At 44.4% G+C, this 24,475-nt stretch overlaps 1 protein-coding gene across 2 annotated transcripts in view; it reads left to right on the top strand.

Moving 5' to 3' along the window:
* MAP4K3 (mitogen-activated protein kinase kinase kinase kinase 3) overlaps positions 1 to 24,475 on the top strand; it is an 831,592-nt gene that overhangs the window by 628,946 nt on the left and 178,171 nt on the right. For both annotated transcript variants that reach the window (XM_040350750.1, XM_040350751.1), the window contains one exon: positions 6,770 to 6,811. In XM_040350750.1, the coding sequence (XP_040206684.1) occupies positions 6,770 to 6,811 (42 nt within the window). The remainder of the gene's footprint in view (positions 1 to 6,769; positions 6,812 to 24,475) is intronic.

The raw sequence follows: 24,475 nt of genomic DNA on the forward strand, positions 1-24,475 counted from the left end.
ATGGTTAGTACAACCATCAGATCAAAATCCGCCAGAGGATTTATCCGTTGGAACGGTCCGGAGGACCGTTTCCAGCGGATAATCCTCTCGTGTGTACGGGGCCTAAGTGTCACATGATCTGTCATTAGATATACACACCTTTTTAAAAGGCCCCAGAGGCTGCAACACCTAAGCAAGGGGCACCACTAACCAAACACTGCCATGAAGACCAAGTAACTCTCCAAACAAGTAAGGGACAATATTGTTGAGGAGTACAAGTCAGCGTTAAGTTATAAAAAAATATCCAAATCTTTAATGATCCCTAGGAGCACCATCAAATCTATCATAACCAAATGGAAAGAACATGGCACAACAGCAAACCTGCCAAGAGATGGCCGCACACTAAAACTCACGGACCGGGCAAGGAGGGCATTAATCAGAGAGGCAGCGCAGAGACCTAATGTAACCCTGGAGGAGCTGCAGAGTTCCACAGCAGAGACTGGAGTACATAGGACGACAATAAGTCATACGCTCCATAGAGTTGGGCTTTATGGCAGAGTGGCCAGAAGAAAGCCATTACCGTATTTATCGGGGTATAGCGCGCTCCCGCGTATAGCGCGCACCCCTAAAGTTCCCCCGAATTCCTGTGGAAAAAAGTTTTTTTGTACTTAGTTTTGGTGTCTTGCGCGGCGGCCTCGTCGTGTCCGGCGTCCGTCTGCGGCTTCAGGTGTCCTCTTCGTCGTGTCCGGCGTCCTCCCCGCTCGTTTCCCGCGCCGAGTTTGAATACTGCGCCGACATATACAGAGCGCAGTACACTCGTGTATTGTCGGCAATGCTCGGCTACTCTCGCGCTGACGTCCTGTACGTCCAGGACGTCAGCGCGGGAGGAGCCGAGACTGCCCGACAATACACGAGTGTACTGCGCTCTGTATATGTCGGCGCAGTATTCAAACTCGGCGTGGGAAAGCGGGTATCGGCGCATACCGCGCACCCACGATTTTGCCCTGATTTTCAGGGCAAAAAAGTGCGTGGTATATGCCGATAAATACGGTACTTTCAGCAAAAAACAAAATGGTATGTTTTGAGTTTGCGAAAAGGCATGTGGGAGACTCCCAAAATGTATGGAGGAATGTGCTTTGGTCTGATAAGGTTAAAATTGAACTTTTTGGCCATCAAAGAAAACGCTATGTCTGGCGCAAACCCAACACATCACATCACCCAAAGAACACCATCCCCACAGTGGAACATGGTGGTGGCAGCATCATGCTGTGGGGATGTTTTTCAGCAGTCGGGACTGGGAAACTGGTCAGAGTTGATGAAAAGCTGGGTGGTGCTAAATACAGGGATATTCTTGAGCAAAACCTGTACCAGGACAATGACCTCAAGCACACTGCTAAAGCAACACTTGAGTGGTTTAAAGTGGAAACATGTAAATGTGTTGGAATGGCCTAGTCAAAACCCAGACCTCTATCCAATAGAAAATCTGTGGTCAGACTTAAAGATTGCTGTTCACAAGCACAAACCATCCAACTTGAAGGAGCTGGAGCAGTTGTGCAAGGAGCAATGGGCAAAAATCCCAGTGCTAAGATGTGGCGAGCTCATAGAGACTTATCCAAAGCGACTTGGAGCTGTGATAGCCGCAAAAAGGTAGCTCTACAAAGTATTAACTTTAGGGGGGTGAATAGTTATGCACATTGACTTTTTCTGGTATTTTGTCCTATTTGTTTGCTTCACAATAAAAAAAAAACACATCTTCAAAGTTGTGGGCATGTTCTGTGAATTAAATTATACAAATCCTCAAACAATCCATGTTAATTCCAGGCTGTAAGGCAACAAAACACGATAAAAGCCAAAGGGGGTGAATATTTTTGCAAGACACTGTATTTGCATAAGCATTGAGGGATATATTGCACTTTTAATAAAGGCAACATTCTCCAAAATTAATTTCTATTAGCAGAATGAAATCTAGTATATGGGCTCATATACTATTTACTAACTCCTGAAGCCAGAGCTGTCAGTATCTCCCTGGACCACTGTGGTTATTAACCTCTTGCTGACGGTGTAATGCATACAATGGGGAAAATAATTATTTAACCCCTGCAGATTTTGTAAGTTTGCCCACTTACAAAGAAATGAAGGGTCTATGATTTTTATCATAGGTGTATTTTAAGTGATAGAGACAGAATATCAATCAAAATCCAAAAAAAGAGCACATAAAACAAATGCTATTTATTAAGTTCAGTGAGTAAAATAAGTATTTGATCCCCAAGCAAAACATGACTTAGTACTTGGTGGAGAAACCCTTGTTGGGAAGCACAGAGATTTGACGTTTCTTGTAGTTGGTGACCAGGTTTGCACACATCTCAGGAGGGATTTTGGTCCACTCTTCTTTACAGATCTTCTGAATCCTTATGCCACGTACACACGATCATTTTTCGGGTTGTAAAAAACAACGTTTTTCAGGCCCTCGAAAAAACTAAGTTTTTTTCAACTTTATCATTAAAACGGCCTTGCCTACACATGAGCGTTAAAAAAAAAATGCTCTAGCAAAGCGCGGTGATGTACAACATGTACGACGGCACTATAAAGGGGAAGTTCCATTTGGATGACGCCACCCTTTGGGCTGCTTTAGCTGATTTTGTGTTAGTAAAAGACAATTCGCACTTTTCTGTCTGTTACAGCGTGATGAATGTGCTTACTTCATTACGAACGGTAGTTTTACCAGATCGAGCGCTCCCATCTCATAACTTGCTTCTGAGCATGCGCGGGTTTTTCACGGCGTTAAAGCCCACACACGATCATTTTTTACAACCCGAAAAACGACATTGTTTAAAACTTTGTGAAAAAATAGAGAATGTTCGAAAAAAATTAGGGTTTCTTGGCTGTCTCTTGACAACTTGAAGTTTCAGCTCCCTCTATCTGCTCATTCTCCTTTGTTGCCTTGAGCCACTCCTTTGTTGCCTTGATAGTATGTTTTGGGTCATTGCCATTCTGGAAGACCCATCTGCGACTTATCTTCAGTGTTCTGGCAGAGGGAAGAAGGTTTTACAATACATGGCCCTATCCTTTGACCCCTCAATGCGACAAAGTCGGACTGTCCCTTTAGCAAAGAAACGCCCCAAAGCAGCATGTTTCCACCTCCGTGCTTGACTGTAGGGATGGTGTTCTTAGGGTCATTATCAGCATTTTTCTTTCTCCAAACACAGGAAGTCGAGTAAATCCAAAGAGCTCAATGTTGGTATTATCTGACCACAGAACTTTCTGACAATCCTCTGAAACATGTATATGTTCATTGGCATGACTGTACATGTGCCTTCTTGAAGAGGGGGACTCTCCATGTTTGGAGGAAGAAAAATGCTGACTATGACCCTAAGAACACCATCCCTGTAGTCAAGCACGAAGGTGGAAACATTATGCTTTGGGGCTGTTTCTCTGATAAAGGTACAGACCAACTTTGCCGCATTGATGGGGCCAATGGACATGTATTGTAAAATCTTGAATGAGAACCTTCTTACCTCAGCCAGAACACTGAAGATGGGTCATGGATGGGTCTTTCAGCATGACAATGACCCAAAACATACCGCTAAGGCAACAAAGGCATGGGTCAAGAAGAAGCACATTAAGGTCATGGAGTTGCCTAGCAGAAAATTTATGGAGGGAGCTGAAACTTTAAGTTGCCAAGCAACAGCCAAGAAACCTTAAGGATTTAGACAAGATTTGTAAAGAACAGTGGAACAAAATCCCTTCTGAGATATGTGCGAACCTGGTCACTAACTACAAGAAACGTCTTACCTCTGTGCTTATCAACAAGGGTTTCTCCACCAAGTACTAGGTCATGTTTTTCTTGAGGATCAAATACTTATTTTACTCACTGCACCTAAATTTTTTAACATTTTTATCATGTGTTTTTTCTGGATTTTTGGTTAATATTTTGACTCTCATTTAAAATACACCTATGATAAAAAATGATAGACTCTTCATTTCCTTGTAAGTGGGCAAACTTACAAAATCTGCAGGGGATCTAATAATTATTTTCCCCACTGTATATAGTCCAGAAAGAAAAGTGGGCTTTAATGCCTACCTGCTGCATATATGCACCCACTGTGGCCAAAGGTTGTGTATTCAGAGTATTCACACTAAGTTGTCACTGACAGCTCTTGGTCATGGGTTCTGATCGGAACCAACACAAAGTGGCACATAATTGTGAAGTGGAAGGAAAATGATAAATGGTTTTCAATTTTTTTTTACAAAGAAATATCTGAAAAGTGTGGCATGTTTCTATTCAGCTCCCTTTTCTCTAATACCCCTAACTAAAATCTAGTGGAACCAATTGCCTTCAGGAGTCACCTAATTAGTAAATAGAGTTCACCTGTGTGTAATTAAATCTCAGTATAAATACAGCTGTTATGTGAAGCCCTGAGATGGTTGGTTATAGAACCTTAGTGAACAGCAGCATCATGAATCCCAAGGCACATACCAGACAGTTTGGGGATATATTTGTGGAGATATTTAAAGCATGTTAGGTTATAAAAAAAAATATCCCAGGCTTTGAACATCTCAAGGAGCACTGTTCAATCCATCATCACCCGAATATGGAAAGAGTATGGCACAATTCCAAACCTACCAAGACATGGCCATCTACCTAAACTGACAGGTCAGGCAAGGAGGGCATTAATCAGAGAAGCAGTCAGAAGGCCTATGATAACTCTGAATGAGCTGCAGAGATCCACAGCTCAGGTGGGAGAATCTGTCCAAGGGATAAACTATTTGTTGTGCACCCCACAAATCTGGTCTTTATTGAAGAGTGGCAAGAAGAAAGCCATTGTTGAAAAAAAGCCATAAGAAGTCCCGTTTGCAGTTTGCAAAAAGCCATGAACAAGGTGCTCTAGGCAGATGGGATCAAAATTGAACGTTTTGGCCTTAAAACAAAATGCTATGTGTCGCGGAAAACTAACACTGCCCATCACCCTGAACTCACAATCCCCACTGTGAAACGTGGTGGCAGCATTATGTTGTGGGGATGCTTTTCTTCAAAAGGGACAGGGAAGCTGGTCAGAGTTGATGGGGAGCTAGGTGGAGCCAAATACAGTGCAATCTTAGAAAAAAAACTGGCAGTCTGCAAGACTTGAGACTGGGGCGAAGGTTCATTTTCCAGTAGGACAACGACCCTAAACATACAGCCAGAGCTATAATGGAATGGTTTAGATCAGTGGTTCTCAACCTGGGGGTCGGGACCCCCTTGGGGGTCGAATGTTGATTTGCCAGGGGTCACCAAATCCTGGCCTGTTTCTGAAGCCCACACCGCTCTCCCTGCCTTTGCTCGGCCACCCAGTTGGGCTGTTCCTAGAGCCCGCTGCCACCCACTCAGCCCCTTCGCAGCCGCCCATTCAGTTCAGGGCATGGCTGGGGACAGTTGACTAGAGATCCGCTGACTGGTGAGGATTGTGAGGTGGGAGGGGCTGGAGGAGACCCTATCTCCTGATTTTAGCATGTGTGTCACTGCTGCGAGACACCACTGTAGTACGGGTTCCATGCTACGAAAATAATTTTACTGTTAGGGGTCCCCACAATTTGTGAAATGTTATCAAGGGGTCACGACACTAGAAAGGTTGAGAACCACTGGTTTAGATCAAAGCATATTTATGTGTTAGAATGGCCCAGTCAAAGTCCAGACCTAAATCCAATTGAGAATCTGTGGTAAGACTTAAAAATTGCTGTTCACAGATGCCCTCCATCCAATCTGACAAAGCTTGAGCTATTTTGCAAAGAAGAATGAGCAAACATTTCACTCTCTAAATGTGAAAAGCTGGTAGAGACATAGCCTAAAAGACTTGCAGCTGTAATTGCTGTGAAAGGTGGTTCTACAAAGTATTGACTATTTGTAAAAAATCTTGAAAACCATTTATCATTTACCTTTTACTTCGCAATCGTGTGCCACTTTGTGTTGGTTTATCACATCCCAATAAAATACATTTATGTTTTTGCTTGTAATATGACAAAATGTGGAACATTTCAAGAGGTGTGAATTATTTTTCAAGGCACTGTAGAAGCCACACAACCTCCCAGGCATTAACACCCATGTAAAGGGCCACTGGAAGACAGTGTTAAAGAGGTTAAGCTCTACTACACTTGTTTCTATGTAAATATACAGTATCTCACAAAAGTGAGTATACCCCTCACATTTTTGTATTTTTTTTTTTATATATCTCTTTATGTGACAACACTGAAGAAATTACATGTTGCTACAATGTAAAGTAGTGAGTGTACAGCTTGTATAACAGTGTACATTTGCTGTCCCCTTAAAACTAACAACACACAGCCATTAATGTCTAAACCGCTGGCAACAAAAGTGAGTACGGTACACAACTAAGTGAAAATGTCCAAATTTAGCCTAATTAGCCATTTTCCCTCCCCAGTGTCTTGTGACTCTTTAGTGTTACAAGGTCTCATGTGTGAATGGGGGAGCAGGTGTGTTAAATTTGGTGTTATCACTTCCACTCTCTCATACTGGACACTGGAAGTTCAACATGGCACCTCATGGCAAAGAACTCTCTGAAGACCTGAAAAAAAGAATTGTTGCTCTACATAAAGATGGCCTAAGCTATAAGAAGATTGCCAGGACCCTGAAACTTATGTGAGATACTGTACATCTGCACAGTTGAGATGAAAAGCAGACATTCAAATGGACCTTTACACATTTTACCCAACTCTTTAAAGTTTTAAAGTGTTATGAAAACAGGTTTCATATTTCTTAAGTATACATACCAAGTTTTTTTCTTTTCTGTTTCAGAAGCCAATAAGTAATGGCCTTCCACCCACGCCTAAAGTACATGTAAGTATCATCCAAACATCCTCATGAAACAACAATGATTTTACGTCAATAACACTGTACAGTCACCATTTCCGCAAATGGTAAGGAAAAGTAAACAATATGATCAATACTCATAAATACATTCCATACGTATGGATTCCAAAGGGAATATATATATATAATTTACCAGTTCCGGACCGCCCACTGCATATATACTGCGGCAGGGCCGCCCGACTGCACGAAACACTGACTTGTACGTTGTCTGCGCTCCCTGGTCTGGGGAGCGCAGACAACCCAAACAAAATTGTATTTTTTCCGACAAATAGAGCTTTCTTTTGGTGGTATTTGATCACCTCTGCGATTTTTATTTTTTACGCTATAAACAAAAGAAGAGCGCCAATTTTGAAAAAAAACACAATATCTTTTACTTTTTGCTATAATAAATATCCCAATTTAAAAAAAAAATGTTTTCCTCAGTTTAAGCCGATATGTATTTTTCCACATATTTTTGGTATAAAAAATTGCAATAAGGGTATATTGATTGGTTTGCGCAAAAGTTATATTGTCTACAAAATAGGGGATAGATTTATGATTTTTCTTTTTTTTACTAGTAATGGCGGTGATCATTTTTTATCAGCAGGCAAATGGGACACTTTTGGCACTTTTTTGGGACCAGTGACAATTTTACAGCGATCGGTGCTATAAAAATGCACTGATTACTGTATAAATGTCACTGACGGGAAGGGGTTAACACTAGGGGTTAACTGTGTTCCCTAGGTGTGTTCTGACTGGGAGGAGGGGACTGACTGACTAGGAGGAGAGAGAGATCGGTGTTCATACTTAGTAATGAACACACAATCTGTCTCCTCTCCCCTGAGAGAACTGGGATCTGTGTGTTTACACCCACAGATTCCGCTTCTTGCTCTGTCACGAGCGATTGCAGGCGCCCACCCGTGCCGTTCTGCCTTAGTAAAACTGCAGCCGCTGGTCAGGAACCAGTTAAAGCAACGCAGTGCCGTATCTCAAAAAATGGCCTGGTCCTTAAAAGGGGTAAATCCTTCCGGGGCTGAAGTGGTTTTAAGAGGACTCCGGCCCCTTTACAGAAAAGGGAATTATCCAACACAGTGCATGATGTCATGTACCTCAGCTCTTCTTTTTTCTTTTAAACAACAAATACATTTAACCACTTGACCTCTCGAAGATTTACCCCCCCTTCATGACCAGGCGACTTTTTGCGATACTTGCACCGTGTTACTTAACCACTTAAGGACCGCCTCCTGCACATATACGTCGGCAGAATGGCACAGCTAGGCACAGGCACGTACATGTACCTCGTCTTTAAGAGCCCAGCCATGGGTCACGTGCGCCGCCGGCGCGTACACGCGACCCGGTCCAAAGCTCTGCGGGACCTGCGGACCCGATTGCCGCCGGTGTCCCGCGATCGGTCACAGGAGCTGAAGAACGGGGAGAGGTGTGTGTAAACACACCTTCCCGTTCTTCACAGTGGCAGTTTTATTGATCGTCTGTTCCCTGATATAGGGAAAGACGATCAATGGCGTCACACGTCCAGCACCGCCCCATACAGTTAGAAACACATATGAGGTCACACTTAACCCTACAGCGCCCCCTAGTGGTTAACTCCTAAACTGCAATTGTCATTTTCACAGTAATCAATGCATTTTTTAGCACTTTTTGCTGTGAAAATGACAATGGTCCCAAAAATGTGTCAAAATTGTCCGATGTGTCTGCCATAATATCACAGTCATGAAAAAATTCACTGATCGCCGCCATTAGTAGTAAAAAAAAAAAATATTAATAAAAATGCCATAAAACTATCCCCTATTTTGTAAACGCTATAAATTTTGCGCAAACCAATCGTTAAACGCTTATTGCGATTTTTTTTTACCAAAAATAGGTAGAAGAATACGTATCGGCCTAGACTGAGGAAAATACATTTTTTTAATATCTTTTTTGGGGATATTTATTATAGCAAAAAGTTAAAAAATATTGAATTTTTTTCAAAATTGTCACTCTATTTTTGTTTATAGTGCAAAAAATAAAAACCGCAGAGGTGAACAAATACCACCAAAAGAAAGCTCTATTTGTGTGAAAAAAAAGGATGCCAATTTTGTTTGGGAGCCACGTCGCAGGACCGCGCAATTGGCAGTTAAAGCGACGCAGTGCCGAATCGCAAAAAGAGGCAAGGTCCTTAACCAGCAAATTGGTCCGGGTCTTAAGTGGTTAAACTGACAATTGGGTGGTTATGTAACTCTATTCCCAAATACAATTTGTCATTTTTTTTTCCTACAAATAGAGCTTTCCTTGGTGGTATTTGATCACCACTACGTTGTTCATTTTTATTGTGCTATAAAAAAAATTGAAAAAAAAATATTTCTTCATAAATTTAGTCCAATATGTATGCTACATGTTTTTGGTAAAAATAAAAAAAAATCCCAACAAGCGTATATTAATTGGTTTACACCAGGGGTCTCCAAGCATTCGAACAAAAGGGCCGGTTTGTTGTCCTTCAGACTTTAGGAGGACTGTGGCCAGTGAAAGTAAACATCAAAACATTTGGTATTAGGGGGGTAATAATGCCCCATCGATGGTATCATAGGGAGGAAAAATGCCACCTTATTGGTGTCAGTGGGAGAAATGATCCCTCATTGTTGGTGTAAGTGGAAGAAATGGTGCCCATTTTTGGTATCAGCTGACACAATTGTGTCTTGTATCAGTTGAAGGAATAGTGCCCCAAGGGCCAGTTAAAAGCGTGCCCCAGGGCCGCAGTTTGGAGACTACTGGTTTACACAAACGTTATAGCGTCTACAAACTATGGGATATATTTATGGAATTTTATTTTATTTTTTTATACTAGTAATGGCGGCGATTAGTGACTTATAGTAGGACTGTAACGTTGTGTCAGACACTTTGCCGGAACCAGTGACACTAATACAGTGATCTGTGCTAAAAATATGTCTGTCACTGTACTAATGTCACTGGCTGGGAAGGGTTTAACCACTTCAGCCCTGGAAGGATTTATCCCCTTCCTGGCCAAGCCCTTTTTTGCGATTCTGCACTGCGTCGCTTTAACTGACAATTGCAACGCTGTACCCAAACAAAATTTACATCCTTTTTTCCCACAAATAGAGCTTTCTTTTTGTGGTATTTGATCACGTCTGCGGTATATTAACCACTTAAGGACCGCCTCATGTACATATACGTCAGCAGAATGGCACAGGCAGGCACATCAACGTATATATACGTGCCCTGCTTGACGTGGGTCGGGGGTCCGATCGGGACCCCCCCGGTACATGCGGCGGTCCCCGTGGCTTCAGGAGCGATCCGGGACGACGGCGCGGCTATTCGTTTATAGTCGCGATCGCTCCCCGGACCTGAAGAACTTGGAGAGCCGTGTGTAAACACGGCTTCCCCGTGCTTCACTGTGTCGGCGCATCGATCGCGTCATCTCATTTATAGGGAAGACACGATCGATGACGTCATTCCTACAGCCACACCCCCCTACACTAGTAAACACATACACAGTGATCCCTAACTCCTACAGCGCCCCCTGTGTTTAACTCCCAAACTGCAACTGTCATTTTCACAATAAAGAATGCAATTTAAATGCATTTTTTGCTGTGAAAATGACAATTGTCCCAAAAATGTGTCAAAATTGTCCGAAGTGTCCGCCATAATGTCGCAGTCACGAAAAAAATCGCTGATCGCCGCCATTAGTAGTAAAAAAAAAAAAAAAATGCAAAAAAACTATCCCCTATTTTGTAAACACTATACATTTTGATAAACGATTATTGCGATTTTTTTTACCAAAAATAGGTAGAAGAATACGTATCGGCCTAAACTGAGGGGAAAAAAATGTTATATATGTTTTTGGGGGATATTTATTATAGCAAAAAGTAAAAAATATTGCATTTTTTTCAAAATTGTCGCTCTATTTTTGTTTATAGCGCAAAAAATAAAAACCGCAGAGGTGATCAAATACCACCAAAAGAAAGCTCTATTTGTGGGGAAAAAAAGACGCCAATTTTGTTTGGGAGCCACGTCGCACGACCACGCAATTGTCTGTTAAAGCGACGCAGTCCCGAAACTGTAAAAACCCCTTGGGTCTTTAGGCAGCATTTTGGTCCAGGGCTTAAGTACCATCAAACACATCTATTGTGCCTGTCACATGCAGCCACTGTGCCATCAAACGCAGCCACTGTGCCAAACGCTGCTTCGCTGTGCCCGTCAAACGCAAACACTGTGCCCGTCAAACGCAAACACTGTGCCAAACGCTGCTTCACTGTGCCCAGCAAACGCAGCCACAGTGCCCAGCAAACGCAGTCATCTGCCAGTGCAGATATCTGCCAGTGCCAACCAGTGCCACCTGCTAGTGCCAACCAGTGACACCAGCCAGTGCCAATCAGTGCCAACCAGTACCACCTGCCATTCAATGCGATGGGCTGTGCCTGGGCCGATGCGGTGTGCTGTGCCTGGGCCGATGCAGTGTGCTGTGCCTGGGCCGATGCGGTGTGCTGTGCCTGGGCCGATGCGGTGTGCTGTGCCTGGGCCGATGCGGTGTGCTGTGCCGGGACCGATGCGGTGTGCTGTGCCGGGGCCGATGCGGTGTGCTGACTTCCTGAGGCTGTACTTCTGCTGTGCTCATTATGAGGGGTTCCCACCATCCCTGTGCTGTGCTGAATCCCTGGGTTTGTTCTTATGCTGTGCTCATTATGAGGGGCTCCCACCATCCCTGTGCTGTGCTCATTATGAGGGGTTCCCACCATCCCTGTGCTGTGCTCATTATGAGGGGTTCCCACCATCCATGTGCTGTGCTGACTTCCTGGGTTTGTACTTCTGCTGTGCTCATTATGAGGGGTTCCCACCATCCCTGTGATGTGCTCATTATGAAGGGTACCCACCATCCCTGTGCTGTGCTCATTATGAGGGGTTCCCACCATCCCTGTGCTGTGCTTACTTCCTGGGTTTGTACTTCTGCTATGCTCATTATGAGGGGTTCTCACCATCCCTGTGCTGTGCTGAGTTCCTGGGTCTGTACCCCTGCTGTGCTCATTATGAGGGGTTCCCACCATCCCTGTGCTGTGCTCATTATGAGGGGTTCCCACCATCCCTGTGCTGTGCTCATTATGAGGGGTTTCCATCATCCCTGTACTGTGCTCATTATGAGGAGTTCCCACCATCCCTGTGCTGTGCTGACTTCCTGGGTTTGTACTTCTGCTGTGCTCATTATGAGGGGTTCCCACCATCCCTGTGCTGTGCTGACTTCCTGTGGCTGTAACCCTGCTGTGCTCATTATGAGGGGTTTCCACCATCCATACAGCCCCAGGAAGTCAGCACAGCACAGGGATGTACTTCCTGGGTTTGTACTTCTGCTGTGCTCATTATGAGGGGTTCCCACCATCCCTGTGCTGTGCTCATTATGAAGGGTTCCCACCATCCATGTGCTGTGCTGACTTCCTGGGTTTGTACTTCTGCTGTGCTCATTATGAGGGGTTCTCACCATCCCTGTGCTGTGCTCATGAGGGGTTCCCATCATCCCTGTGCTGTGCTGACTTCCTAGGTCTGTACTTTTGCTGTGCTCATTATGAGGGGTTTCCACCATCACTGTGCTGTGCTGACTTCCTGTGGCTGTAACCCTGCTGTGCTCATTATTGAAATTGACTGGATTAATGGCACTTCTGGGACAGTTAAAGGACAAAAATTTAAAAACCTATTGCAGGACAATTTTATGGTGCAGTTTATTGAGGCCCCAACTAGGAATGATGCCCTGTTGGACCTGATAATCTCAAACCATGCAGAGCTTATTACTAATGTTCAGATAAAGGAACACCTGGGTAGCAGTGATCATAACATGATTTCATTTAATGTTAACTATAAGCAAGAAATACATACAGGAAATATTAAAACACTAAATTTTAAGAGAGCAAATTTTCCAAGGATGAGGGCTGCTCTCCAGGACTTGGACTGGGAGGGACTATTGGCACAGATGAACAGAAATGGGAATTCTTCAAAAAGACTGTGTGGAACCTCACTGCAAAGTATGTTCCCATGGGCAATAAGTTTAAAAGGCTAAAAATAAAACCTATGTGGCTCACGGTCAAAGTTAAAAAAGCTATAAACAATAAGAAAGTAGCTTTTAAAAAATATAAAAATGAAGGAACACTAGTGTTGTTTAAATGTTACAAAGAATATAACAGGATATGCAAAAAGGAAATCAAGGATGCAAAAATTCAAAACGAACGACAGATTGCAAAAGATAGTAGGACAAACCCCAAAAAATTCTTTAAATATATTAATAGTAAAAAGGTGAAGTCTGAGCATGTAGGCCCCTTACAAAATAATCTAGAGTGGGTGACTGGGGACAAAGAGAAGGCAAATTTATTAAATGTTTTCTTCAGCTCTGTGTATACAATGGAGCATGGGGGAGGTCATGTCCAAAATGGGGGTGGGAGTGACACAGCCTCAAATCCACAATGGCTCAAAAGTGATATGGTCCAGAAATATTTAGACAGAATAAAGGTGGATAAAGCACCTGGACCTGATGGCATCCACCCACGGATCCTAGGTGAGTTGAGCTCTGTCATTTCAAAGCCACTGTATCTAATATTTAGGGACTCATTAAAGACAGGAATAGTACCACTGGATTGGCGCAGGGCCAATGTGGTGCCCATATTTAAAAAGGGAACAAAGTCTTTACCAAGTAACTATAGACCTGTTAGTTTAACTTCTATAGTTGGGAAGATACTGGAACGTTTAATAAAAGACCACATGGATGAGTTCTTGCTGGAAAAAAACTATTTAAGCAGCAGACAACATGGATTCATGAAAGACAGAAGTTGTCAGACAAACCTGATTTCCTTTTATGAAGAGGTAAGTAAAACCCTGGACAGAGGCGTGGCTGTGGACGTGATATATTTGGATTTTGCAAAAGCTTCGATACAGTTCCGCACACACGGCTCATGTGTGAGGTAAGGTCTACAGCAGGGATAAGCAATTAGCGGACCTCCAGCTGTTACCAAACTACAAGTCCCATCATGCCTCTGCCTCTGGGTATCATGCTTGATGCTGTCAGAGTCTCGCTATGCCTCATGGGACTTGTAGTTTGGCAACATCTGGAGGTCCGCTAATTGCTTATCCCTGGTCTACAGGATTGGATATATCAGTTTGTAAATGGATAGAAAACTGGCTGAAAGACAGAATTCAGAGAGTCGTGGTTAATCATTCTTACTCTGAATGGTCCAAGGTTATCAGTGGTGTACCCCAAGGTTCAGTGCTGGGACCCTTACTTTTCAATATATTTATAAATGATATTGGGTCTGAGATCAAAAGTAACATTTCTGTCTTTGCAGATGACACCAAGCTATGCAGTGGAATAACGTCCTTGCAGGATGTCTCCAATTTACAAGCCGAACTCAATGCTCTGTCTAATTGGGCAACTAAGTGGCAGATGAGGTTTAATGTAGATAAATGTAAAGTTATGCACTTGGGGGCTAAGAATATGCATGCATCATACATACTAGGGGGAGTACAACTGGGGGATCTGTAGTGGAGAAGGATCTGGGGGTTTTAGTTGATCATAAGCTCAATAATGGCATGCAATGCCAAGCTGCGGTTTCCAAAGCGAGCAAAATCCTTTCTTGTATTAAGAGAGGTATGGACTCCAGAGACAGAGATATAATTTTGCCCCTGTACAAATCATTAGTAAGACCTCATCTGGAATATGCAGTTCAGTTTTGGGCACCAGTTCTCAAAAAGGACATCGGAGAACTGGAGAAAGTGCAGAGAAGGGCAACCAAACTGATAAGATGCATGGAGGAGCTCAGCTATGAGGAAAGATTAGAAGAACTAAATGTATTCACTCTTGAGAAGAGGAGAATAAGGGGGGATATGATCAACATGTACAAATATATAAGAGGTCCATACAGTGAACTTGGTGTTGAGTTATTCACTTTACGGTCAACACTGAGGACAAGGGGGCACTCTTTACGTCTAGAGGAAAAGAGATTTCACCTCCAAATACGGAAAGGTTTTTTCACAGTAAGAGCTGTGAAAATGTGGAACAGACTCCCTCCAGAGGTGGTTCTGGCCAGCTCAGTAGATTGCTTTAGGAAAGGCCTGGATTCTTTCCTAAATGTACAGAATATAACTGAGTACTAAGATTTGTAGGTAAAGTTGATCCAGGGTAAATCCGATTGCCTCTCGGGGGATCAGGAAGGAATTTTTTCCCCTGCTGTAGCAAATTGGATCATGCTCTGCTGGGGTTTTTTGCTTTCCTCTGGATCAACTGTGGGTATGGAGTTGGGTGCATAGGATTTTACTGTGTTTTTTATTTTGTTTTTTTATTTTTTGTGGTTGAACTGGATGGACTTGTGTCTTTTTTCAACCTGACTAACTATGTAATTATGAGGGGGTTTCCACCATCCCTACAGCCCCAGGAAGTCAGCACAGCACAGGGATGGTGGGAACCCCTCATAATGAGCACAGCAGATACTGTTAGTCCTCTTTAGGTGTCCAGATTTTTAAATTCATCATAACGAATGTTGGTAATTGTTATGAAAAGTGAACGAATCTAACGAAAATTCGTATTTCGTACAAACCCGAATTGAGTTTCGGGCACAAAATACGAAATAACGGCTTATGCGAACCGGAACAAACAAAATTAATTTGACAGTGCACATGTCTAGTACATGTATACACACTACATATATAACAAGATATATATATATATATATAATCTTGTTATGTGGATATATCTGCACAGGAACAAATTATTTAGTATATTTACTGGTTCCTGGAAGGAGGAGGGGAGGAGAGGTATGCATAGATAAGGGGCGGCAACTTCCTCTGACACTCCCGTTGCTATTGAAACCTAATCTGAAACCTATTACACTGCTTGTGCAGCACTGAGCATGTGCGAGATCTGCAAGGCTGAAATCCGGGAGGTCATACAGTCTGGCTTCACGATGCCCACACTTAAGATGGCCCCAGTCAATTTCTATTTTATAAAGTATCTAAATGCTGTAACAACCTAACAAAACGGACCTTAGTTTACAGACTAACTTTACTAGAATACATTAAGCTTGTGTATTACAGGGGTATTTATATTTAAAAAGTGAAATTGTGGCCGGAACTCCACTTTAAGCCTAACTGAAGAAAGGCAATAATCCTATTAATGGCATAATTCCTAGGATGCCACCTACTGGGTTCACACCAGGAAACGTATGCCTTCCAGATTCTGTAGTAGATGAGCCTGGATGCCGGCTTCCTAGCATTAACCAGAGTGGATAGGACTGGACCTGAGAGCCCACATTTTCTCAGAATGTGGGTCTCAACAGCCAAACCATCAAATTTTGACTTTGTAAGGCAGGATGGAATATTGGCCCCTACGATAGTAGGTCTGAGCGTAGTGGGAGAACCCAAGGTCTTCCCACTGCAATCCTTACAATTTCTGCATACCAGGATCCCCTGGGCCAAGCCGGGGCAACCAAAATCACCAGCTTTCCTTCCCTCTTGACTCTCTGAAGGAATCGTGGGAAAAGCGGAACTGGAGGGAATGCATAAATCAGAGAAAAACGATCCCATGAGATTGTCAGGGCATCTGACCTTTGAGCACAGGGATCTCTTGTTCTTGACACAAAGTTGTCCAGCCTGCGTTGAACCTGGAATCCAACAGGTCCACATCTTGAGTACCCCATTTTTGACATATGATCTGAAATATGTCAGGGAGTAGAGACCATTCTCCTGGACTCAGCTGCTGGCGGCTTTAAAAAAGCCGCCTGCCAATTGCCTACCCCTGCAATGAAAACCGCAGATAGGCGAGAAATGCCTTTCTGCCTAGGCCAGGATGTAATTCACCTCTCTTTGAGCATCCAGACTTCTGGTGCCTCCTTGGTGATTGATATAGGCCATGGCTGTAGCATTGTCGGACTGAATCCGAACAGGCCAACCCTGCAGTCTGTGAGACCAGACTTTGAGGGCCAGATGAATTGCCCGAATCTCCAGAATGTTGATGGGTAGGAGCTTTTCGGCTCTGGACCACTTCCCCTGGGCAGATGCCTCTTCCAGAACTGCCCCCAAGCCAAGAAGGCTTGTGTCTGTGGTTACCAATTTCCAGGTAACCGGAGTGAAGGAATTTCCTTTTGACATATTTTGGGGGAGCAACCACCAATTGAGGTTCTGGTAAACCTTTAAAGATAAGATCATAGGAAGGCCCAGGGCCTGAACTTCTTTGTTCCAAGTGGACAGAATTCTGCCCTGTAACGGCTTTGAGTGAAAATGGGCGTAAGGGACAGCCTCGAATGAGGTTACCATCTTTCCCAATAATCTCATGCATAGAGGGATGGAAGACCTTTTCTTTGCCTTTATCACTCGGACCAAGTCTCCTATGGCTTTTTTCCTTTGGCTTGGGAAGTAACACCTTGCTTTGGGATGTGTCTATAATCATGCCCAAATACTCCAGCCTTCTTTGAGGCTGCAAGGAGGATTTCTCCAGTTTGAGGACCCAGCCTAGGTACTCTAAATATTCTGTTACTGCTATGCCCCATGCCCTTATCCTTGCCGGGGCCGGTATTTTTGTGAACACTCGAGGTGCCGTAGCCAGCCCGAAAGGAAGGGCCACAAACTGATCCACCGCAAACCTTAGAAATCTTTGGTGAGCGGGGAATATTGGCACATGTAGATATGCATCTCTGATGTCTATTGATGCCAGGAATGTCTCCTCCCTGAAGGGTGGAAACAACTGAACGGACAGGCTCCATGCGAAAGGAGCGAATGTTCAGAAACCGATTCAGGTTTTTCAGATCTAGAATAGGTCTGATGCCGCGTACACATGATCATTTTTCGGCATGAAAAAAAAACAATGTTTTTCCAACTTCATCATTAAAACGACGTTGCCCACACACCATCGTTTTTAATAAATGCTCTAGCAAAGCGCGGTGACATATAACACGTACGACGGCACTATAAAGGGGACGTTTCATGCGGATGACGCCACCCTTGGGGCTGCTTTAGCTGATTCCGTGTTAATAAAAGACGATTCACGCTTTTCTGTCTGTTACAGCGTGATGAATGTGCTTACTTCATTACGAATGGAAGTTTTACCAGAACAAGCGCTCCGGTCTCATAACTTGCTTCTGAGCATGCACAGGTTTTTAACTTTGTTTTAGCCCACACACGATCATTTTTTACAACCTGAAAAACGACATCGTTTAAAACTTCCTTAAAAAATGCAGCATGTTCGAATTTTTTTTTTTTACGTTTTTCAGAACCCGAAAAAATGATGTGAAGCCCACACACGATCATTTTAAATTACATTTTTTTAAAACAACATTTTTTTAATGCCGAAAAATGATCGTGCGTACGCGGCATGACATCCCTGTTTGGTTTTGGAACCGCGAAAAGATTTGAGTAGAACCCTGATCCCCTGGGGCTAACTCCATGATTACCCCTTTGGGACAACAGGCGTTCCAAGGCAAACAAAAAAGGCCTTCTTTTTTCTGGATCTTTGCAATTCTTGATCTCAGAAAACGGGATGGCCGAAGCTCTCTGAAATCCAGCTTGTTGCCTGAGGACACTGTGGAGATGACCCACTTGTCCCGAACTTCGTCCCACCAGGCGTTTGCAAATTGCAGCAGCCTTCCCCCCACTCGGCCGAGCTGGGGGGTCCCTTCATGGGGAAGTCTTGGGGTTCTGCTTAGATTTTGAACTCCAAGTTCTTTTCTGCCCTTGGGCTTGGCTCTGGGCCTTTCCCCTAGTGTTAGACTGGGGAGGTCATCGCCACTGCCTGGAAACTGAGGTTCCAGGGGCTGGGGAAAGAGAACGCTTAAATTAAGGATGTTTTATCTTCTCTTTTACCGGCAACAGAGTAGACTTCCCTCCACTAATCTTTTGGATGTATTTATCCAAGTCATCCCCAAACAGGCGTCCTCCCTCATAGGGGAACACCGACAAGTATCTTTTGGAAGAAACCTCGGCCTCCCAATGTTAAAAGGGACCTGCGCATGTGTACCTGCAGGAGATTCATGCGGGATGCTTGCTGAACAGAGTCCATAATCGCATCAATCACAAAACACAAGGCCTTAGAAAGGTCTTCATAAACCTCAATCTTCTCTGTAGAGAGGAGGTTAATCATCTGCTTCATTTGTTCCTTGAGGAACTGACATACCAATTGCTGCAACTGCAGGTTGCACTTACAGCACCAGCCATAGAGGAGGAGGCTTTCAATAGGGATTACAGTTTTTTATCAGTTATATCCTTAAAGCCCTGAGTATTGTCTATAGGACAGGTCAGGCTTTTGTTTGCAAAAGAAATAGCTGCATTAGAGCAGGTACCCCCCATTTCTTGGTGAAACCTTCCTCCATAGGACAAAGGAGGGAAAAAATGCTTAGGAGGGGAAACAGTTTAACTGGATGAACCCAGTCATCTTACATCAGTTTATCCAGCAAGGGATGAACTGCAAAAGAGCATGCAGCCTGTGGGGATTTTTTCGAGATCCCAAAGAGAACACAGAGGACATAGAAGCTTCAACAGGAGGCAATTTGTAAGTGGCACGCACCATCTCTGCCTAATATTGCACCTGCATCTTTAGCGACTGAGAGGTAGCAGGAATCCTCTCATCCTCTATGTCCTCAGACTGCATCTGATCCTCATCTCCATAGATTTTTTTTTACCCTCAAAATGCTCATCTGATAAAAGAGCCAGAGCAGGTGAAGGGGATTTTACCCGTTTTCCGCTATCTTTCAAGGAGGTTGCGATTATAGTAGCAATCCTTCCTTCTAAGCCATTCAAAGCAACTTTTAAGCGTCCAGTGACGTATATGGGAGCTGCCATAGGAGAAGCTTCAGAATCAGACAGCGGTTCATCCTTTGAGGCTGCTATCAGGCTGACAGAGGGGGATGTTAAACTGCAGGCAAGCTAAGATTCCTTAGCCATAAGCAGGGATCTTCTGATGCCTCTTTACTAGCCCTCGTACCTCTTCTCGGGGACATAGTCCTTACTGTAAAGCAAAGGTACTATCCACAAAAAAATGCAATCACTGTTGTGTTATAGTCTTAAAATACACATATATTAGCTCACTGCACAACCTGATGCTGAGTAGGAGTCTTAGGTTTGCCAGGTTCAATCCACTGGGATGCTTACAGCCCACAGCTGTGTCCATGCCGCTTACAGAAAGCTTCTGGTGTGCTGGGCTTTAAATCAGCTTCTTGGTGCCTGCACACAGGTGCGCCGTGTGCGCACGGGCACGAGCAACCACGGCCCTCCCCCCTCTCCATCTGCCCAATAGACAGCATAAAGTGCACGTTGCTGTCATGGCGGTGCCCATGGCGAAGGGGGAGAGATTACTGGGGGCATCACTTTTCATGGCGGGAAAGTGGTGCCAACCTTCAGGTTTATTAAGGGTTCCATTAGAGAAACCTCATACCTGGACCTGTAGAAGACTCTGCCAGAAACTTTTCGTGCCACAGTTGCATTAGTACACCAAAGTCCAGATCTCAGAGCCCAGACCTCCGCAGAGAGACATTACAGGCAAACCTTGTTTCTTTGTTACACATGGCCTGGGTACCACCCATCTTAGGCTTTTGATATCAGCCCAAGGTATGGATCCAGTTATAGCTCCTAGGCCTCCGCAGACAGACCATCAAAAGTGCATTTTCTTCTTAGCACATGTTGAACGTGACCAACCACCTTAAACACTGGCGAAAAAACTGAGGCACTCTCCATTTGGGAGGGGTTATATAGGGGAGGAACTCAATTCTAATTGGGTTAACCAGTGTCAAATCACCTGTTGTGACTACATTACCCATTAAGTAATTAAGGCTCTGTGTCCCGTGATGTATAAACAAGCAATATTGTTTTAACTTAATGTATACTGTACTTTAATCACTACTCTGAAACAAAAAGAAAGGGGCAGGGAAAAGTGCCTAGCAGTGCATAACCCCTGGAGGGATTGTTATAAAGTCCACTGCAAAGCAAGTATTGTATAAAATGTGAAGATGTTAAAACAGGCTTCACAACATCTCCTCATTTCCTGTCAACTGCAATCTGAAAATGGATCCACTGCAGAGGGAAAAGTCTGTATAAGATGTGCCAAGTGTGGTGGTGATGACCTTACTGGTATAAATGGAAGGGTCTCAAGAAAATGTATGTGTGGAAATGTAACAACTATAAAAGATGAATGCAGAAGTTACAAAGTAAAAACTGAGAGCCAAAATATAAACAATGAGTCGGGTAGCCCAGTTGACTATATACATTGCCACTGAATTCTAGCTAAAAGGTGCAGCTTGAAGCAGCCATGGGTGATTGCTGTGACACACTGAAAACAATAGTGAAAAGATAAGCACAACCTCCACAGTGTAGTACACAAAGTGAACAATGTTTATTAATGATTAAAAACACACTCACAAAAGAGGAACATGTGCAAAGCAGTAAAAGTCAAAGCTGCTGCCTCTGGAGCCCAGAGCGGCTGTGGAATTCCCCTGCTTTGGCTGTGCATTCCCAACATTGTCAGGCATCCAGACTCCAGCTTCCATCCCTGGTCGGGTAGTCTCCCTGCAGCAGCAGCTCCTTCCTGCTTGTGCTCTTCTCACCCTTCTTATGGCCAAAGCAGGGGAATAAAAAAATATTGTTCACTTTGTTTACTACACTGTGGAGGTTGTGCTCGTCTTTTCCCTTTTGTTTTCACAGTGTCACAGCAAACACCCATAGCTGCTTCAAGCTGCACCCTTTGAGCTAGTATTCACTTTGCACATGCTCCCCTTTTGTGAGTATGTTTTTAACCATTAATAAATATTGTTCACTATGTTTACTCCACTATGGAGGTTGTGCTTGTCTTTTCCCCCTTTTTTATTATTTTTTTCTACTCTACGTACCAGCACTGAGAGTTTTAAAATATGTGGACTACAACAGGGGCCTCCTCCCGACTTCTTATCAGATCCTGGAAGCAGTGACCTTTCCTTACAGGGGTTCTGGGTGCATTTGTGATGATGGCTTGGATGAGACTATCTTTATTAAAGCGGATGTGCCAGTAAAAAAAAATATTGAAAGACAGCAGCTACAAATACTGCAGCTGCTGACTTTTAATATTAGGACACTTACCTGTCCTGGAGTCCAGCGCCGTCCGCAGCAGAGGACGAGCGATCGCTCGTCTCTCTGCTGCTCCCCCCGCCATCCTCAGTGAGGGAACCAGGAAGTGAAGCGCTCCGGCTTCACTACCCGGTTCCCTACGGCGCATGCGCGAGTTGCGCTGCGCCGCTGATTGGCTCCCGCTGTGCTCTGGGAGCCGAGTGTTCCCAGAGCACAACGGGGGGAGGACGGAAGGAGAAAACTGCCCGCAGAAAACCCGAGACTGTGTGGCCGGAAGTGGGTGCAAATACCTGTCTTTAGACAGGTATCTGCACCCCCCTCCCCCCTGAAAGGTGTCAAATGTGACACCGGAGGGGGGGGCAGGTTCCGATCAGCGTGAGTTCCACTTTAGGGTGGAGCTCCGCTTTAATACAGATAGTTTTCCTATTATTCCTCCCCTCCCCCCAACCATCTGGAAAAGCCAATTTCCCCAGATGAGGTTACAGCCTCCATTTCTCAACTCAAACCCAGCAAGAGTCCGGGACCAGATGGACTTACTCTCCAATACTATAAATCTTTTGCCGATATCCTGATCTCTCACTTCTTACTGACTTTTGATGCAAAGGAAGAGACCTCCTCTTCTCCCACTTCACTTTTACAAGCTCATATCACTGTCATCCCGAAGGAAGGCAAGGACCCCGCCCACTGCCCTAGCTGTTGTCCTATTTCACTCATAAGAGTGGACTTAAAACTGCATGCAATAACCTTGGTGAACTGACCCCTTACTCTTACTCCATCCAATCTCATTAAACCAGGTTGGCTTTATCCCATGGCAAGAAGCCCGCGACAACAGGATTATTGCTCTGAGGCATCCGAAAAGTGGATTAATCTCATCCACTGGGCCCAGACTCACAACACCAGCACTGAGAGTTGCAAATTATGTGGACTACACAAGTGTCTTCCCCCCGACTGATGTGCAGAAGGTGTTCGATAGTGTGACCTGGGACTACATGCGTTTAACCTTATTACATATAGGCTTATGTCCAAAAATGCTATCACACATTGGTTTGCTCTATTCGAACCCCACAGCCAGGGTGCGTGTTAATGGCCAACTATCGGACGCCTTCTCTATTCACAATGGGACACTGCAGGGATGCCCCCTGTCTCCATGAATTTTTGTCACGCGGGAAACCTTTTTACCCCTTGTACAGCAAAACCCCAACATCTGTGGACTTTCCGAATGGTTCTGTCATGTTGATCAGGTGGGAGAGATGGAAGAGCTGGTGCACACGAGCAATGAAACTATGCCCTCATTTCTTTCTACATGATCAAGATGGTTCCCTGAAATAAATATGTGGTGGTTTTGGATTTCCCCTATTTATTATAAATATGTATTTTGACAAGTGTGTCTTGTCAAAGTCAAGCATGGTGGTGGGAGTGTCATGGTCTGGGGCTGCATTCGTGCTGCCAGCACTGGGAAGCTACAGTTCATTGAGGGAATAAATGCCAACATGTACTGTGACATACTGAAGCATAGCATGATCCCCCTTCCTTCGGAGACTAGGCTGCAGGGCAGTATTTCAACATAACGACCCCAAACGCACCTCCAAGACAACCATTGCCTTGCTAAAGAAGCTGAGGGTAAGGGTGGAGCATCCTCAAACGGAAGGTGGAGGAGAGCAAGGTCGTCATGGTGGAGTGGAAGAGGACTCCGGTGGCAAACTGTGAAGCTCTGGCGAACTCCATGCCCAAGAGGGTTAAGGCAGTGCTGTAAAATAATGGTGGCCATGCAAAATATTGACACTTTGGGTCCAACTTGGAAATTTTTCACTTGGGGGTTGTGACAGTACAGGTCCTTGACCTGGTAATTGTCGCCCAGGATTCTCAAATAGGCAAGTTGAGGGGGTTATTTAATGTGGAGGAATCTGATCAGTTTCCTCTAAAGTTTGTAAAATCCACTTGGGGACCTGGAGCCGGAGATTCAATAGCGATATGGGTGGGATGGAATCTCCAATCCTGGGACCGGGTTTTGGAAACAGCCAGGAGTCTGGCTGGTTAATTGAGCAGGTGGGTCCTGGGCTTATAGTAGAGTCAAAACCAGTGTTCTGGGCTCCACTCTCCCGAGGAGTCCAGGCAAGCAAGGGAGAAGCATGCATGTCTGCATGGTATAGACAGAGGGCCCACAGATGTGGGCTGAGCAGCACAGAAGCTGAGAGAAGGTACAGTGATTGTACAGGAACTTTGGTACATGGCCAGGAGGGCCTGGGAGTATGGGGCGTATGGGGCGATCAAAATGCCTAAAACAAGCAAGGATGGCTGAGATGATAGAGCTCTGTGGCTGGAGGGATTGTTACTGCCTGATCGAACCCCATACATGCCTGAACAGAGTTTTCCAAGGGAAAAGAGGGCTGCTGTTGTCCCTAGCAACTGGTGCAATGGGTGCACAGTTGACGCCTAGTGTGGAGAGTCCACCAGCGTTTGAATCTCCAGTGGATTGGTGCAAGCGGCACCTGGCAGGATTGGACCAAGCTAAAGTGGAAGGTAACCCAACCTTTGATGCAGATGCAGTGTGGGAAATCCCAACAAGTGCGCTGTTTGCGGTGCAGT

This window comes from Rana temporaria, chromosome 4 (genome assembly GCF_905171775.1).
Source record: "Rana temporaria chromosome 4, aRanTem1.1, whole genome shotgun sequence".
Lineage (NCBI taxonomy): Eukaryota > Metazoa > Chordata > Amphibia > Anura > Ranidae > Rana > Rana temporaria.